The sequence below is a fragment of the Dama dama genome, chromosome X (assembly GCF_033118175.1).
Source record: "Dama dama isolate Ldn47 chromosome X, ASM3311817v1, whole genome shotgun sequence".
In the NCBI taxonomy this organism is placed as follows: Eukaryota; Metazoa; Chordata; class Mammalia; order Artiodactyla; family Cervidae; genus Dama; species Dama dama.
Genome location: NC_083714.1, coordinates 127,923,951 through 127,940,292, shown reverse-complemented (window position 1 = coordinate 127,940,292; position 16,342 = coordinate 127,923,951). Strand labels below are relative to the sequence as shown.

Here is a 16,342-nt window from a genome sequence, read left to right as displayed (position 1 = left end):
CTCTATGACCCACCTCCCAGAATATTGGAAATAAAAGCAAAACTAAACAAATGGGACCTAATGAAACTTAAAAGCTTTTGCACAACAAAGGAAACTATAAGCAAGGTGAAAAGACAGCCTTCAGAATGGGAGAAAATAATAGCAAATGAAGCAACAGACAAAGGATTAATCTCAAAAATATACAAGCAACTCCTGCAGCTCAATTCCAGAAAAATAAATGACCCAATCAAAAAATGGGCCAAAGAACTAAACAGACATTTCTCCGAAGAAGACAAACTAATACAGCCACTATGGATAACAGAGTGGAGATTCCTTAAAAACTGGAAATAGAACTGCCATATGACCCAGCAATGCCACTCCTGGGCGTACACACTGAGGAAACCAGATCTGAAAGAGACATGTGCACCCCACTGTTCATCGCAGCACTGTTTATAATTACCAGGACATGGAAGCAACCTAGATGCCCATCAGCAGATGAATGGATAAGGAAGCCATGATACATATACACAATGAAATATTACTCTGTCATTAAAAAGAATTCATTTGAATCAGTTCTAATGAGATGGATGAAACTGGAGCCCATTATACAGAGTGAAGTAAGCCAGAAAGATAAAGGCCAATACAGTATACTAATGCTTACATATGGAATTTAGAAAGATGGTAATGATAACCCTATGTGCAAGACAGAAAAAGAGACACAGATGTACAGAAGAGACTTTGGGATTCTGTGGGAGAAGGCGAGGGTGGGATGTTCTGAGAGAATAGCATTGAAACAAGTATACTATCAAGGGTGAAACAGATCGCCAGCCCAGGTTGGATGCGTGAGACAAGTGCTCAGGGTTGGTGCACTGGGAAGACCCAGAGGGACGGGATTGGGAGGGAGGCGGGAGGGGGGATCGGGATGGGGAACACATGTAAATGCATGGCTGATTCATGTCAGTGTATGGCAAAAACCACTACAATATTGTAAAGTAATTAACCTCCAACTAATAAAAATAAATGAAAAAAAAATAAAAAATTCTAAATTAAGGGAAATAAATACAAAAAAAAAAAAAGAAAAGAAAAGGAAATGAAGATCCTAAGTGACATGTGTGGGTTTCCACACCACAGAAGACAGTCTCCCATCGTTCACTCAGCTCATCTTACCTGTTTCAGCCATTTCCAGGAAGCCTCAGGCAAAAGTGTTCAGATAAGCACCAGGCAGAAGTATCCAGATGAGACGTACCCGCACTTCACAGCAGGAGTCCAGGGATTTGATGTCTTCCATGTGAGGCCTTGTATTCAGGTCAGCAGATGGGCCTTAGCCCAGCACCTACAGCAGTCAAGGGAAGACACATAAGAACAGAGAGCATCATTCATTACAGAAGAAGGGGCCCCAGAGAGCCCTCACTGTCAGTCTCCAGAGCTCCAGGAAGGCTTTTAGGCTCAGACTCCTAAATACTCTCTGACGGGGTTACTGACAGAAGTGAGAGGCAAGGAGTGAGGCCAGTTGACTGAGCTCATCACAGTGACGTCCCAGGACCCCCTAAGAGTCAAGGAAAACTCCCCGTGCCAATGCGGCAGGAAACTCCCCTGGAACCCCGCCCAACCAGGCCCCGCCCCTGCTGACTTCCTGGAGACCAGATGCGCATAACAGGAAGTGACATCTTCCTAAACACGCTGGAGTGCAACGCCATCTTTGAGTGTGCCGCTATCTTGGAGAGCTGCTGTGGACGGTGACCAGATAGAGGAGTCCCAAGTCTCTTAAGTTGTCAGAGTTGGAGGTGACGTGAGTTACTAGTGCGGGGACACATCTCTGCACCCCCAACCCCTTTTCCGTCCAAAAAGAGGGGACCGCACAAGCTCAGGCCACCATGCCCCTGCTCTCAGACCAGAGGATCCAGCCTAATTCTTAGGCCCCAACACCATCCGCTGACCCCTAGGGGGTGCCGGGAAAGAATGTCTTGGTCCGACTCTGGCTCCGCTCAATAGAGTGAGAGCCCCAAGCTCTGTGGAGTGAAGGAGGGACATTAGGTGGGACTGAGGGTTTCCACGCCCCAGAACGGTGGCTACACATAACACCCCACCCACTGCGACTCAGACGCGGATCATCTGGGCAGCATCTGGGCAGCTCGAAAGAATGAGGGGCTCCCTTACTGTGATCGAGGACACGGGACACTCAGCGAGGAGGGGACCACAGTCCGAGGAGCTGGCAGTCGATGTCAGGGCTCGGGAGGGGTCAGGGTGACGACCATCCTTCCCATTACATGGGCCACTCAGGACCCTCCCCTGTGCTTAGCATTTCCTCCTGGCCAAACACAGGGAAGGGGCGCTGCGGTCTGAGAGGGGAAGTTAGAGCGTGATCATGAAGGGGCAGCCACCAGACAGAAGAAGGGCAGATCCCGGGACCCTTTGGTGGAGGGCTGAGCACTCCCTCCTCTCCTCCTCTGGGGTGACAAGGAAGGACGCAGTGTCAACTTCAGAGCAGGAGAGGGAACAGGATGTGTGTGGAGGCGGGGGTTTGGATATGGGGGAGTCTTGCCCCAATTTTCATCCTGATTCTAAACGTGAACTGAGAACCTGCCTTCCCTGCCAGCCCCCACAGGCCTCCCTCTAACACCAGGCAGGGCTCTCTGGCTGTGTCCCAGGGCTCACTCTCATATCCTCCTCAGGAGTCTCAGGGGATAGGCTCACCAGGAGAACAAGATCCCTATGGGTCCTAGAGCACTGGTCTCAAAGACCCCTCAGAGGCAGCCTTGGTTCAAGCCGGGGAGGACTCTCCCCAGTGAAGGTGCTCACAGAATCTCCTTGTCCTTACTCCAGGTGTCCTCAGTGCCTGCCTTCCTGCCCGCACGCCCACCTGCAGTCCCTGACCTGTGTCATCATGCCTCGGAGGCACAACAATAAGTACCATGCCCGTGTGAAACGCCACCAGGTCCGGAGGGACACTCAGTGTCCCCAGGAGGCCCAGGCCAGTGCTGCTGCAGCAGCAGAAGAGGAATGCCCCTCCTCCCCCTCTTCTGTCCCTCAGGGTTCTCCCCTGAGCTCCCCTGCTGCTGGCGAAAGCCACAAGGTTCAGGGAGCCATGGCCCCTAGCTCTCCTGATGCAGGGGCTTCCTGGGCAGGATCTGATGAAGGTGCTCAGGGCCCAGAGGAGGAAAGTGCAGGTGCCTCCCAGGCAGCCCCGGCCACTCAGAGCACTCTCAAAGATCCTCTGACCAGGAAGGCCAACATGCTGGTGGAGTTCCTGCTGGAGAAGTACGGCAAGAAGGAGCCCATCACACAGAACGCCCTGCTGACGGTCGTCAACAGGAAGTACAGGCAGCACTTCCCCGAGATCCTCAGGAGAGCCTCTGAGCGCATGGAGCTGGTGTTTGGCCTGGAGCTGAAGGAAGACGACCGCAGCAGGAACATCTATGTCCTCACTAGCAAGCTCAACCACAGGGGTAACGGAGGTCCTAGTGATGAGAAGGGGCTGCCCAAGTCTGGTCTCCTCATGGTGCTCCTGGGGGTCATTTTCATGAAGGGTAACCGGGCCACTGAGGAGGAGGTCTGGGAATTCCTCAGTGTGTTGGGGGTCTACGCTGGGAGGAGGCACTCAATCTTTGGGGAGCCCAGAAGGCTCATCACCAAAGATCTGGTGCAGAAGAAGTACCTGAAGTACCTCCAGGTGCCCAATAGTGATCCTCCGCGCTACGAGTTCCTGTGGGGCCCGAGAGCTTGTGCTGAGATCAGTAAGATGAAGGTGCTGGAGGTTCTGGCCAAGATCCATGATACGGTCCCTAGTGCCTTCCCAGACCTCTATGATGAGGCTCTGAGAGATCAGGCGGAGAGAGCAGGGCTGAGAGTTGCGACCCAGGCTCCAGCTATGGCTGAGGCCAGTGCCCCTTCCAGGGCCAAGTCCTGCAGCTCCTCCCACATCTAGGGAGGGGGGCAGGGCACTTTGTTCCCTTTGTGTTGGAAGAGAGCAGTCATGCTCCTAAATAGTGCAGGGTAGTAGGGGTGGAGGGAATAATACCCATGTGTTCTTAGAGTTTTAAGTAGTAAGGGAGTTTACCTGCAGTTCGTTTTAACAAAATATGTATCTTTCCCCCTTTATCCATAGGAGAAATATTTAGTGAAAGATGATTTAAAGTAGATAGGTAAAGAGATGAGGGAGGTGTTAAGTATTTTGTAATGTTACTACTTTTGACAAGGTTTATTGTGCTTCAGAATACAAATGTATGGATCACATAAATCATAGTTCTTTGCTGTTTTAAAGTTTTGAAAGCCACAGTTTGGGTATTTGTAAAACACACTGGAAGTACTGAATATATTGTTCACAATCCAAACAAGGTAACATGACTTTGGAACAGAATTTTCTTGAAGGGTAGTCAATCTTACAAACAGTGCAAGGTAGTCGGAGTGGAGTAAACCAAGTTTAGATCTCACTACTCTGTTTTACACGAGTAACTTCTAAATATTATTTATTTCCTTTTTTCCAAATGTTTTTACTTCTAAGTTTGTTTTTGTTCAGAATATTAATTTGGTAATGATATTGCTGTTACATTTATTGCTGTTTTAAGAGTTTTAAAGTTACAGTTTCGGTAGATGTAAAAGAGATTCACAAACCATCTTTACTGTCTCTATGATCTGAAAGTAGGTAACATGGCACTGAAAGAGATTTTCATGGTGATGCTAAGAGGACCACAGAAAATACTAAGAAGCAAAAAGAAGTGGAGGAAAAAAGTCTTTTAAGTTGTTGTTTACCTTATTTCTTTTAAACTTTCTATTAGTAAAAATTAAAAATACTTTGACTTATTTAGCTCATTTAAGAATATTTGTTTCTTTTGTCCTAATTCACTGCATATTCTCTGTTATCTCACAGATTAAAAATAAACTCAGATGGGTAGGTGGTATTTCAGGGGTTCATAATAATCACAACTTGCATTTATTACATACCAATACTTCTTAAAGAGTATGCCACTGCTTTATATGTAGTACATGCATTCCAGCATTCATGCAGGACAGGATTTACCCTAACCCTATGCTACTGGAAGTTAAGGTAAGAAACCTGATCTATGACTGAGGGGCCACTGACTCCAGAAGAGTGGAGCCCTATATTGTTCTGCTCCTCAGAAGACCCCAATAGCTTTGCACACATCTGGGTTCATCCTGTCTTCCAATCCAGAACTTCCAAGAAAGTAAGGCCTTTGTTCTGAAGAACACAGCCTCAGGTGAGTGGAGGGTGCAGTCTGGGTCCAGTCAGGAGTGAGGATGAGGTCCCTGAACGAGGTGTTAGAGGACCACTCAGCCCAGAACAGAGTAGACTTTGGAGACCCACCCCTGATGTCAGCCATACATGGTCCAGGACAAAGCTTTCTGACTGAAGTGCCCCTTTCCACTGGGAGTGGTCTCAGGAAGGTGAGAGCCTTGGTCTACTGGGAGAAGCCTCACTCAGAACAGAGTGGAAAACTAGTGACTCCAAATGAGGATAAAGGGACTGCACCTAGAACACAGCCCTACCACTCAACACCTCCCATTGGCAAATTTGGGAACACCGGCATGATGCATCCCACACATTTAGACCATCTCAGGAGGGGAGTAACTTGGGCTCAGGGGCCAGCCTCAGGAGGAATTCCAGGTCAGGCCAAGAGTCAAGTAGTGGATCATGAGGACTAAAGGAACCACTTACATTAAAAAAGTGGGGACACCATAGAATCCCTCTCCTAGGGTCAGCCATGAGTGACCACAGGCAGGCATGCCCATGAGGGAGTCTTCATATCCTCTCAGGTTATCTCAAGGAATGCCAGGCTGTAGCATGAGAGGACAGGCCTCCTTAGGACATGGGAAGTCAGTGTGAGGACCTGGAGAGAGGGCTGAGGGGAACCCCAACCCAAAGGAGAGAGGAACACATAGCCCAATCACTGTTTCAGCCCTGGGAGCCCCGGGCAGAGGTAGTCAGATGTGTCACCCACTTGCTTCCAGCTTGGGAGGACTCTGGTCAATATGGGGAAGAGGCCCAGACCCTGAGAAGAGGCTACCGACTTGGGGAGTTCAGCTTTCGGGGTCATATCTTTTTGCCTTTTCATACTGTTCATGGGGTTCTTAAGCCAAGAATACTGAAGTGATTTGACATTCCTTTCTCCATTTTGTCAGAACTCGCCACCATGACCCATGTGTCTTGGGTGGCCCTTCACAGTATGGCTAATAGTTTCATTGAGTTAGACAAGGCTGTGGTCCATGGGCTCAGTTTGATTAGTTTTCTGTAATTGTGGTTTTCATTCTGTCTGACCTCTGACAGATAAGTATAAAAGGCTTATGGAAGCTTCTTGATGGAAGGGAATGATTGTGGGGTAAATTGGGTCTTGTTCTGATGTGGGGGGCCATGCTTAGTAAATCTTTATTCCAATTTTCTGCTAATGGGCGGGGCTGTGTTCCCTCCCTATTGTTTGACCTGAGACCAAACTATGATGGAGTTAATGAAGATAATGGCGACCTCCTTCAAAAGGTCCTATGCTGCACTGCTGCATTCAGTGCCTCGACCCTGCAGCAGGCCACCGCCCACCCATACCTCTGCCACACACTCCTGGACACTCATAGGCAAGTGTGGGTCAGTCTCTTGTGGGGTCAATTTGCCAGCCACAGCTTTTTGTCCTGATAGATCATAGGTAGATGTGGTAAGTCAGGCGACCCTTGCTTTCTTCTGTTGGGTCTCAGACAATTGTGTGCCTTACTCTGAACATGTGTCCTCAGAAAAAGAGAGAGGAGCTGCAAAACCTCCCAGGAGTTCCCAGAGGACACCTGATCTTTTCTCCAGAGGGGCTTCAGGTAATCATTGATATGGCAGGGAGGACAATTATTTTATACGTGGGTCAGCTACTCTGTGATGACTGATTTCCCTGGGCCCTTGTTCTTCCAATCCTCCATGATAATGGGGAATGAAAGAAGGCCCGAAACCAAGTGACCTGCTCCTGCCTTCAAGTGCTTGCTAGGAAATTTTACCTTTGGTCATCAGTTTGGTCATGACTGGACTCCCCTGGTGGCTCAGAGGTTAAAGCGTCTGCCTGCAATGCGGGAGACCTGGGTTCAATCCCTGGGTTGGGAAGATCCCCTGGAGAAGAAAATGGCAACCCACTCCAGTATTCTTGCCTGGAGAATCCCATGGACAGAGGAGCCTGGTGGACTACAGTCCACAGGGTCGCAAAGAGTCGGACATGACTGAACGACTTCACTTTCACGGTCATGACTGCCCACTCCCCCTGTTCGGAAGTAACTTGCCCAGTAAATTCCAAGCAATATCCCAAGCTGGAGAGCCCTGTGGAGATGGCATCCAGCAAGAAACACAACTGCTCTTGGCTGGGGGAGTCTGCCTCTGAATGAAAGGGATAGAAGAGCATAGGATACATGTAGCTGTCCCAGATGACTCCATGGAAAAGCATCCACCTGCAATGCAGGAGAAGGTTCACTCACTGTGTCAGGAACATCCCCTGGGGGAGGAAATGGCTACCCATACCAGTATTCCTGCCTGGACAATCCTATGGACAGAGAGCCTGGAGTTGCCAAGAGTCAGACATGAATGAGGGCCTGAGCACAGACAGGCAGACAAGTAGCTGGAGAAATCTAGTAGGGGACCAGAGATAAAGAAAGGTATGAACCTTTCAGAAACCACTGTAAATTAACAATCACTCAAGGAATATATCACTATGTTGTGGAAGGAAGCAGGCGTGCATAAATATAAAGCCATAAATAAAACATGAGATATGCTCCAGGCCTTTAGGTAAAAGAAGAATGTGTCCACACTTCTACTGATTTGGAGAAGTGCTATGATAATCCAAGTTTGACCTCATTGGGTAAGACAGTCTTCTGCTCCAAATGAAGTTGTAGTGAGGGATGTAAGACTGACCTCTACTGAAAGAAGGCAATCTTTCCCCCTCCTTCACTTTCCTTTGACTATAAAATGTAGCCCACTTAATCCTCAGGGCAGAGCTCTATCACCTGCCTGCTTGCATCTCTTACAGGTGTCCTATATTATTAAATCAATTTCTTGCCTAACACTTTGCCTCTTGCTGGATTCTGTCTGCATTGAGACACAAAGAAACTGATCCTCAAGAAGTCCAGGTACCAGGTGAGTCATTCTAATTAAAAGACCATGGTTCAAGTCCCATACTGGGTTTTGGCCGGATTGGAGTCCTGGCCAGGTGGATTCTTTAGGGGAATGATTTCAAGGAGAGGAGCTCTCCATGCCACCAAATCTAAAATTTTCAACTATGAGCTGTTAAACTGGTTCATAGTGCTAGAACTAACCTCAATTTCTTCTGCATTTTGTTGCATTTAGACTCCCCATTATCTTTGCATTTGAGTGTACAAATCCAGACACTGTATGCCATGAATGCCTCTACTTTGTGTTTATAAAATTCAGGCTGAGTATGTCTACAGGATAGGGATAGAATGGACAAGGAAAGAAAACAAAACAAATTGAGCAAAAAATTGTCTGGCAACCTTCAGAAATGGGGCTTCCCTGGTGGCTCAGGTGGTAAAGAATCTACCTGAAGTGCAGGAGACCTGGGTTCGATTCCTGGAGGTTGGAAAGTTACCCTGGAGAAGGGAATGGCAACCCACTTCAGTATTCCTGCCCAGAGAATCCCATGGATAAGGGATCCTGGAGGGCTACAGTCCATGGGGTCACAATGAGTTGGACATGACTTAGAGACTGAACAACAACAGTCTCCAAACACCTCTTCTACTTCACCAGTTCTTGCTGCAACTAGTGAAGCCCATGCATCCTAGAGTCTGTGCTCCGCAGTAAGAGAAGCCACCACAACGAGAAGCCAGTGCATCCCAACGAAGGGTAGTCCCTGTTCCTTGAAACCAGAGAAAACCTATATGAAGCAACAACCAAAACTAAATACATAAATAATTCCTTAAAAAAAAAAAAAAAGACTCAGGGAAGCCACAATGGCCCCTGGGGAAACAACTGAACCACATTCCGCCTGGCATGATCACAGGTGAGGGATGCCACAGCCATGAAAAGGCCATGAGGGACTTCAGCGACACCTCAAGACCTTATGAGCATTCATCATTTCACTTTCAGATGGGTAACTGACTGTCCATTGCTGAAGACTTGCCCTTAGGATTAGAGCAAAGGCCCTTATGTCCAAGTCTTCCTTGCCTTTAGGGGAAAAGTCTGAACTTTGAAAGACTTGCTGGGTAGACTCTGCTGGCTTGGCAATGCTTAATTTGTCTACGAAAGTCCTTCCCCTTCTCCCGATGATGTTAATCATCAGCCAGCCAATGAGCCTGTTCACAGGAATTCCTTCTGGGCAAAAGAAGAAGCCTCCTGGACCACAGACCTCTTCTTCACTATACTCAACTTTGGACACCACAGCCTCACCTCCACCCCCATCACCAACGTGTTGCACTTTAACCTAGGGCTTTAGAACTCCTTAAACTCTGCCCACTTCAGGAAGTCATAGGGCCCACCAGACTTCCATAAGAATCAGAGTTCCTTTCTCCATGCAGGATCTCAGTTGGACAAAACAAGATTAAGGAAAGTTCTCAGATGACCGTAAAAAATATCTAGAATAGTTTAGACATCTGTGACTTTTGAGTTATCCCAGAAGGACATTTATATCATCCTTGCTCAGACACTCTCTCAGGCAGAAAGGACAATTATATACGGAGTCAGCACTCAGCTGGGAGACAGCTATCACATGACAAACTCCCAACCATTTCCCATGGGAATGATGGCTGTTCCCTGTTCAGAAGCCAATCAGGAGTGTAATACTTGAGCCAGGTTAGCAGCCAGGGATGGTTTGTCTTTCCCCCGCGCCCAAATACTGGTGGTCAGAGCACACCCAGAGAGCCTCCCTGTTCCGGCCAATGACGACCACTAGGTTTCCAGCCATGCCAGGACCAAGCAAGACAACCTGCCATCACAGGGTGGCACAGGTGCACCGAGACCTAAAAGGTGACTAATGTAACCTAGGGTTCATGATGCCATATTTATAAAAAACAGTGAGAGGCTTTATTTTGGGGGGGCTCCAAAATCACTGCAGATGGTGACTGCAGCCAAGAAATTAAAAGACGCTTACTCCTTGGAAGAAAAGTTATGACCAACCTAGACAGCATATTAAAAAGCAGAGACATTGCTTTGCCAGCAAAGTTCCGTCTAGTCAAGGCTATGGTTTTTCCAGTAGTCATGTATGGATGTGAGAGTTGGACTATAATGAAAGCTGAGTGCTGAAGAAGTGATGTTTTTGAACTGTGGTGTTGGAGAAGACTCTTGAGAGTCTCTTGGACTGCAAGGAGATCCAACCAGTCCATCCTAAAGGAAATCAGTCCTGAATATTCATTAGAAGGACTGATATTAAACCTGAAACTCCTGTACTGTGGCTACCTGATGGGAAGAACTGACTCATTGGAAAAGACCCTGATGCTGGGAAAGATTGAAGGAAGGCGGAGAGGGGGATGACAGAGAATGAGATGGCTGGATGGCATCACCAACTCAATGGACATGAGTCTGAGTAAACTCTGGGAGTTGGTGATGGACAGGAAGGCTTAGCATTCTGCAGTCCATGGGGTCACAAAGGGTCGGACACGACTGAGCAACTGAGCAACTGAACTGAACTGAATCTTCACTGCAGCAATATTTACAATAACCATGACATGGAGGCGACACAGATGTCCATGGACAGATGCAAGGATAAAGAAGCTGTGGTATGTATATGCAATGAAATATAGCTCTTATTGCTTTTTTGCTAAATTGTGTCTGACTCTATTGCGACACCAACAACTATAGCTCGCCAGAATCCTCTGTCCATGGGATTTCCCAGGTAAGAATACTGGGGTGTGTTGCCACTTCCTTCTTCATGGTATGTTCCTGACTCAGATTGAACCAATGGCTTCTGCATTGGCAGTCAGATTTTTTTTACCACTGACCCACCAAAGAAGCCCAGTGGAATATTACTTGGTCATAAAAAATAACAAAATTGGACTGTTTGTAGACATGTGGATGGACAAAGAGAGTGTCATACAGAGAGGGGAGTCAGAAAGAAAAAAGCAAATATTGAATATTAACATACATATGTGGGATCGAGAAAAATGGTATAGATCACCTTATTTGCATAGCACAAATGAAGACACAGATACAGAGAACAAATGTATGGATACCAAGGGGGAAAAGGTTAAGGTGGGAGGAATTGGAATACTGGGATTGACACATACACACTATTGATATTATGTATAAAATAGACACCAGTTGGGAATATACTGTATAGCACAGGGAACTGTATTTACTTGACTTAGTGTCCTCAATGTGAGGGAAACCCAAAGTGAGGGGATATACGTGTATGTGTGTCTGATTGCTTTTATTATGAAACAAAAGCTAACACACCATTGTAAAGTAACACACTGAAATAAAAATTAATAAAGTAAAACAAATATATTCTTTTGTTTTTGCTGCCATGAATTCTAAATAGTGACTGAAAATGTACTTTTATTTAAACATTCCTTGATTTTCCAAAGAAAAATGCAAACTACATCAGATTTTTCTTTCATAGGCTGTTATTTAAAACAATGTTTTTACATGTTAACATGTTATCTTTTAAAATGTGAATATCATACAAAGGGAAGTATGATTCATAACTTAAAAAATTTTTCTTCTTTACTATAACTGTTTTTACATTCCTAGTTAGTAAGGAGGACCAAAACATGCCATCTAAAAATGTCTTTTTTGATATGCAGACTATTTCTAACTGAAAATAATCAAGGCCAAAAGACGCAGGAAGGAACTTGACCTTCTGCCTAACTGTAAGAATTTAGACAAAGGTCCTGTTCCTTGCATAGAACTGTGACCAAAGATATCTGCAAAGATTATGGGCAAGAGGTGGTGGGGAAATCTTGGCAGAGCATTTTGGCTGATGTGGATTTGATTATTGTTTGGAGTTGCATATTCTCTAATATAGGGTGGAAAAAAATTATATGATGGAAGTTTGTTATCATTTGGGGTCAAAATCATCTTTGTAATAACTGCCATTCATTCAAAGTACCAAAGCTTGTCTCATACTGTGCCAGGTGATTTACATACATCACACGTGTCTGTGGTCCTACACTATAGACTTTTTCAAACTCAATTTGCAGATAATGAAGCTGAAATAAAGAAGCTCAAATTCAAAGCTCATAAATGACAGGAGCTGGACTGAACCCCGGCACCAAAATCCTCTAGAGCCCATACTGTGCCACTCCTCCAGGAGGAGGCCAACCTTGGGTCACTTCCTCTTTCTGAACACTAGTCCAAAAGGTATTTCACACGTTAAATAGCAGAACTTCATACCCCAAACAGTTTTGCAACAAAAGCCCCAGAAATAAGTAACAAAAATATGAAAATAAAAGTGAAGTATGAATAAAGAAGGAGACAGCATTCAGTGACAATTTATCTACAAAGGAAATGTCAGTAAACCACAAAATATCAGGGACACACAAAATCATTTAATTCAGCCCCTTCCTTTCAGAGAGTAAATCTGTTACAGTGCAGGTTCTAAAAGAGGCTGTGTCTGGTCAGTGAAGAGAAGGAAAAGCTCAGTGTGTTTTCTCTGATAGCACACCACCTATGTTGGAGCCCCCTCCCTGACTGTAGCTTCCCCAACACTCCTGGGACTGAACCATTCTCCATGAGATTCATTGCAGGGAGACTAAGACTTTTCAAAGACATGGCATTTCCCAAGAAGTCTTTCATAGAAGAGACAGGAGTCAAGGTGAAGACTGATGATTGAGGACCGAGGAGACAAAAACCACATCATAACTGAAGTCACAGAGAGACTGGCCTGTGTCTGCTCTCAGAAGGCCAAGGCAGGGCTGCCAGGCTGAGCATCCCCTCACTTCGTTTCAGGGCTTGCAAGGACATGATTTTTGGTCTACATGGGTCACCTTAAGTTGAAATAAAGGAGAAATCCAGAGCCCCCCAGGAGTCAAGGTTAGGAGCCTAAGTGAGGGCATACCTCAATGCTGAACAGAGCAGGCCCCAAGAAACCTGAATCCTGATATCATCCCTCAAAGGGCACAGGTAGGAGTAGCCTTGTGTGGTATTCCCAGACTTTCCCTCTCTGGCACCACAGGGAGTGAGGACCTTACTATGAGGAGAGGTCCCTTAAACAAAGGGACAAAGAAAGGAGCCCCAAACTGTGTCAGGAGTCAAGCTTTGGACTTATGAAACCCCCTGACCTCAGAACTCTGAGGAAACCCCACAGAAACCTGCCCTTCCTGGCATCCCTGGGATATCTGCTCATTGTTGACATGACATTCCCATTCCCATCCATGATGTCACAAGGGCTTTTGGGACATTGTCCAAGGGGTATAGCCTAGGGCCAGCAGTGGGATGATTTCCAGGTTTTCCAGAAACCAAGTGAATACCCTGAAGACAAGGGGACCCACAACCTATAACCATAGGATTCATTTTGTCCTCTGAGCCTCAGAAGACCAAGGAGAGGCATGGACAGATGAGGAGAATCTTACTTCCTCCTAGGGGTCTAGTGTTGGTGCACACTTTAAGCGGTGGGCCTAAGGGCAAGGGAGGCTGGAATTTCAAGCCATGACAGAGGTCAAAGCAAGGACTAAGGCATCATCTACTAATAAAGAGAAGTGATAATGAATCCAGCCCTGCTCCTTGTTATAGCCCTTGAAGAACCAGGGCAGAGCTATCAAGCTGAAGTTCCATCAACATTTATTTATATCAGTTCTATAGGAGGTGATATCCTTAGTTTGAAGTTGCAGATACCATTCCAAGAAAGGCGGGGGGGGAGGCACCAGGCCCTACGGGGAGAGAAATGAAGAACTCTTAGTGAGTATTGAGGATTCCAGAGGCCAGGACAGAAAACTTCCCACTGAGCACTCAGTACTGGGTTATAAGAACTGACTGGGGTGATAAGCTGAGGACCCCTTCACTTCTCAGGAATCCCAGGGAGATTTGTGATGCCAACTACAGAACAGCAGAGGGAATGGGTCCTATGACTGGCCACCGGTTGGGTGATTATTTTTCAATGTAAAATAAAGAGACTTCTCAGTGTAGGAGACTACCATCCCATTCTGTCACCCCAGCGTGCCTAGGCAGGGGTAGCAGGATTCAGCCTAAAGATCATTCTAATTCCCTTCAAGATGTTTCCAAAGGATAGGCTGATTAGGAGAATAGGAACCCTGGGGGTTTTCAGAACAGTGCCCTCAAGAAAACCACAAATGTAGCCTTCCTGATAACCAAGGTGGTATTACCCTGTGGCAGCTGCACACTCAACCTTCGTCATCCTGCAGGCCCTTATCACCTGCCCTCCAACTCACATTCCTAATCACTGTCCCCCAGCACAGTCATCATGCCTTGGCGTCAGAATTGTAAGCTCCACATCCGTGAGAAATGTCACCAGGCCTGAGATGAGCCCCAGAGTCACAAGGGAGTACAGGCTGCTGCAGTAATGGAAGAGCTTCCCTCTACCTCTTCTCTTTTAGAAGATACTTCACAGAGCTCATCAGCTACTGGGTCAAATAGCACTTCCCAGGAGTCTTCAGAAGCCCCATCTACTACCAGCACTTTTTCAAGTACTTCTGTCACACCTGATGAGGAAGATACCAGTCAAGATGAGGAAGATTCACATTCCTCCGATGTCTCATCTTCTACTGCGAACACCTACAGTGATACTCTGAACAGCATGGTGACTTTGTTCGGGCAGTTCCTTCTGTATAAGTATAAAATGAAGCAGCCCATCATGAAGGAAGACATGCTGAAGATAATCCACCCAAAATACCATGACCGATTTGCCGAGATTCTCAAGAGAGCCTCTGAACACATCGAGGCTCTCTTTGCAGTTGACTTGAAGGAAGTTGACTCAACCATCCACTCCTATGACCTTGTCAGAAAACTGAACCTGCCCAACAATGGCAGGGAGTGGGATGGTAGGGGCTTACCTAAGACCAGTTTCTTGATGATAGTTCTGGGTGTCATATTCGTGAAGGATGACTGTGCTGCTGAGGAAGACATCTGGAGATTCTTGAATATGATGCGAGTATATGCTGGGAGAAAACACTTCATCTATGGAGAGCCCAGGAAGATCATCACCAAAGACTTAGTGACGATGAAGTACCTGGAGTACCACCAGGTTGCCAGCAGTGATCCTCCACATTACGAGTTCTTGTGGGGCCCAAGAGCCCATGCTGAAACCAGCAAAATGAAAGTCTTGGAATTTTTGGCAAAAGTCAATGATACAGTCCCCAGTGCCTTCTCATCACAATATGAAGAAGCTTTGCGAGATGAGGAGGAGAGAGCTCGAGCCACAGTTAGGCCTGGTACGACTGTCACTTCCAGGCATGTTCCATGGCCACGTCCAGCAGCTTCTCCCACCCCTACTGAAGACCAAGACTTTTAAAAAATCATCCAGATAAGAACATTTGACATCAAAATAGGGACTTTTGTTGAAATGGGAAGCAATCCCATAATAAAATTGCTGGGATAATGGAATGAAAAAATAAAATTTCAAAACATGATCCACCTTGATTTTTCTTCATCTCTTCCATCTTTTGTATTGTAGAATTAAATAATTTAAACCTTGATATGCTTAACTGATTAAAGAATGTAGCAGGTATTAAACCTTAACAAGTTAGACCTCTTACTGCCTTCATTTATTTTTTGAGCATCTGCTCTTTGAAAGGCTCTATGCTAGTTCTGGTGAGGCTAAGATCAAGACCTAGCCTATGCCCATACAACGGTAGAGACAAGGAACTGCAATCATATAAAGAAGATGTTGAGATAGCCTTTATGAACGACAGGACAGTAAAAAGACAATCCAGGAAGAAATCTCTACCTGGGGCGATGTACTGATTTGTTAGGCTTTCCACAACAAAACCCCACAGAATGGGTGGCTTAAATAACTGAAATTTATTTTTTCACAATTCTAGAGACTGCAAGTCCAAGATGAGGGCTGGTTTACCCTGAGGCCTCTCCCTTTGGCAGCCATGTGGCCACCCTCTTCACTTGGCATTCCTTTTGAGTGCATATATCCCTGGTGCCTCCTTTGGTGTCCCAATATCTTCTTATCGTGTCACATTGGGTTATGGCCCACCCTAATGACTTCATTTTAACTCAGCCATCTCCTTAAAAACCTTATCTCTAACTACAGTTGCATTCTGAAGTACTCTGAGTTATGCCTTCAATATGAAATTTTGGAGGGGGCACAATTTGGCCCCTAACAGACAGAAATCTAAGGTGTCTCTGCTCTAATCTCAATGCAGGAGATACCAGTGCACAGACTGCTATTCTACACACATCGTCTCCAGGGAGTTTCTGAGATATAAGGGTGAACTTGCTTGAGGTGTGTAGGGAAGGAGGAAATTCCTCCCTTTACCC

General features: G+C 46.1%; 1 protein-coding gene across 1 annotated transcript in view; it reads left to right on the top strand.

The window, feature by feature from the left end:
- The first annotated feature begins 1,623 nt into the window (after nt 1–1,623).
- The window catches only part of LOC133052884 (melanoma-associated antigen B4-like), a 58,067-nt gene continuing 43,348 nt past the window's right edge, over nt 1,624–16,342 (top strand). Inside the window, exons 1-3 of the mRNA XM_061137704.1 lie at nt 1,624–1,715; nt 2,803–3,899; nt 14,452–15,285. Of these exons, the coding sequence (XP_060993687.1) occupies nt 1,624–1,715; nt 2,803–3,899; nt 14,452–15,285 (2,023 nt within the window). The remainder of the gene's footprint in view (nt 1,716–2,802; nt 3,900–14,451; nt 15,286–16,342) is intronic.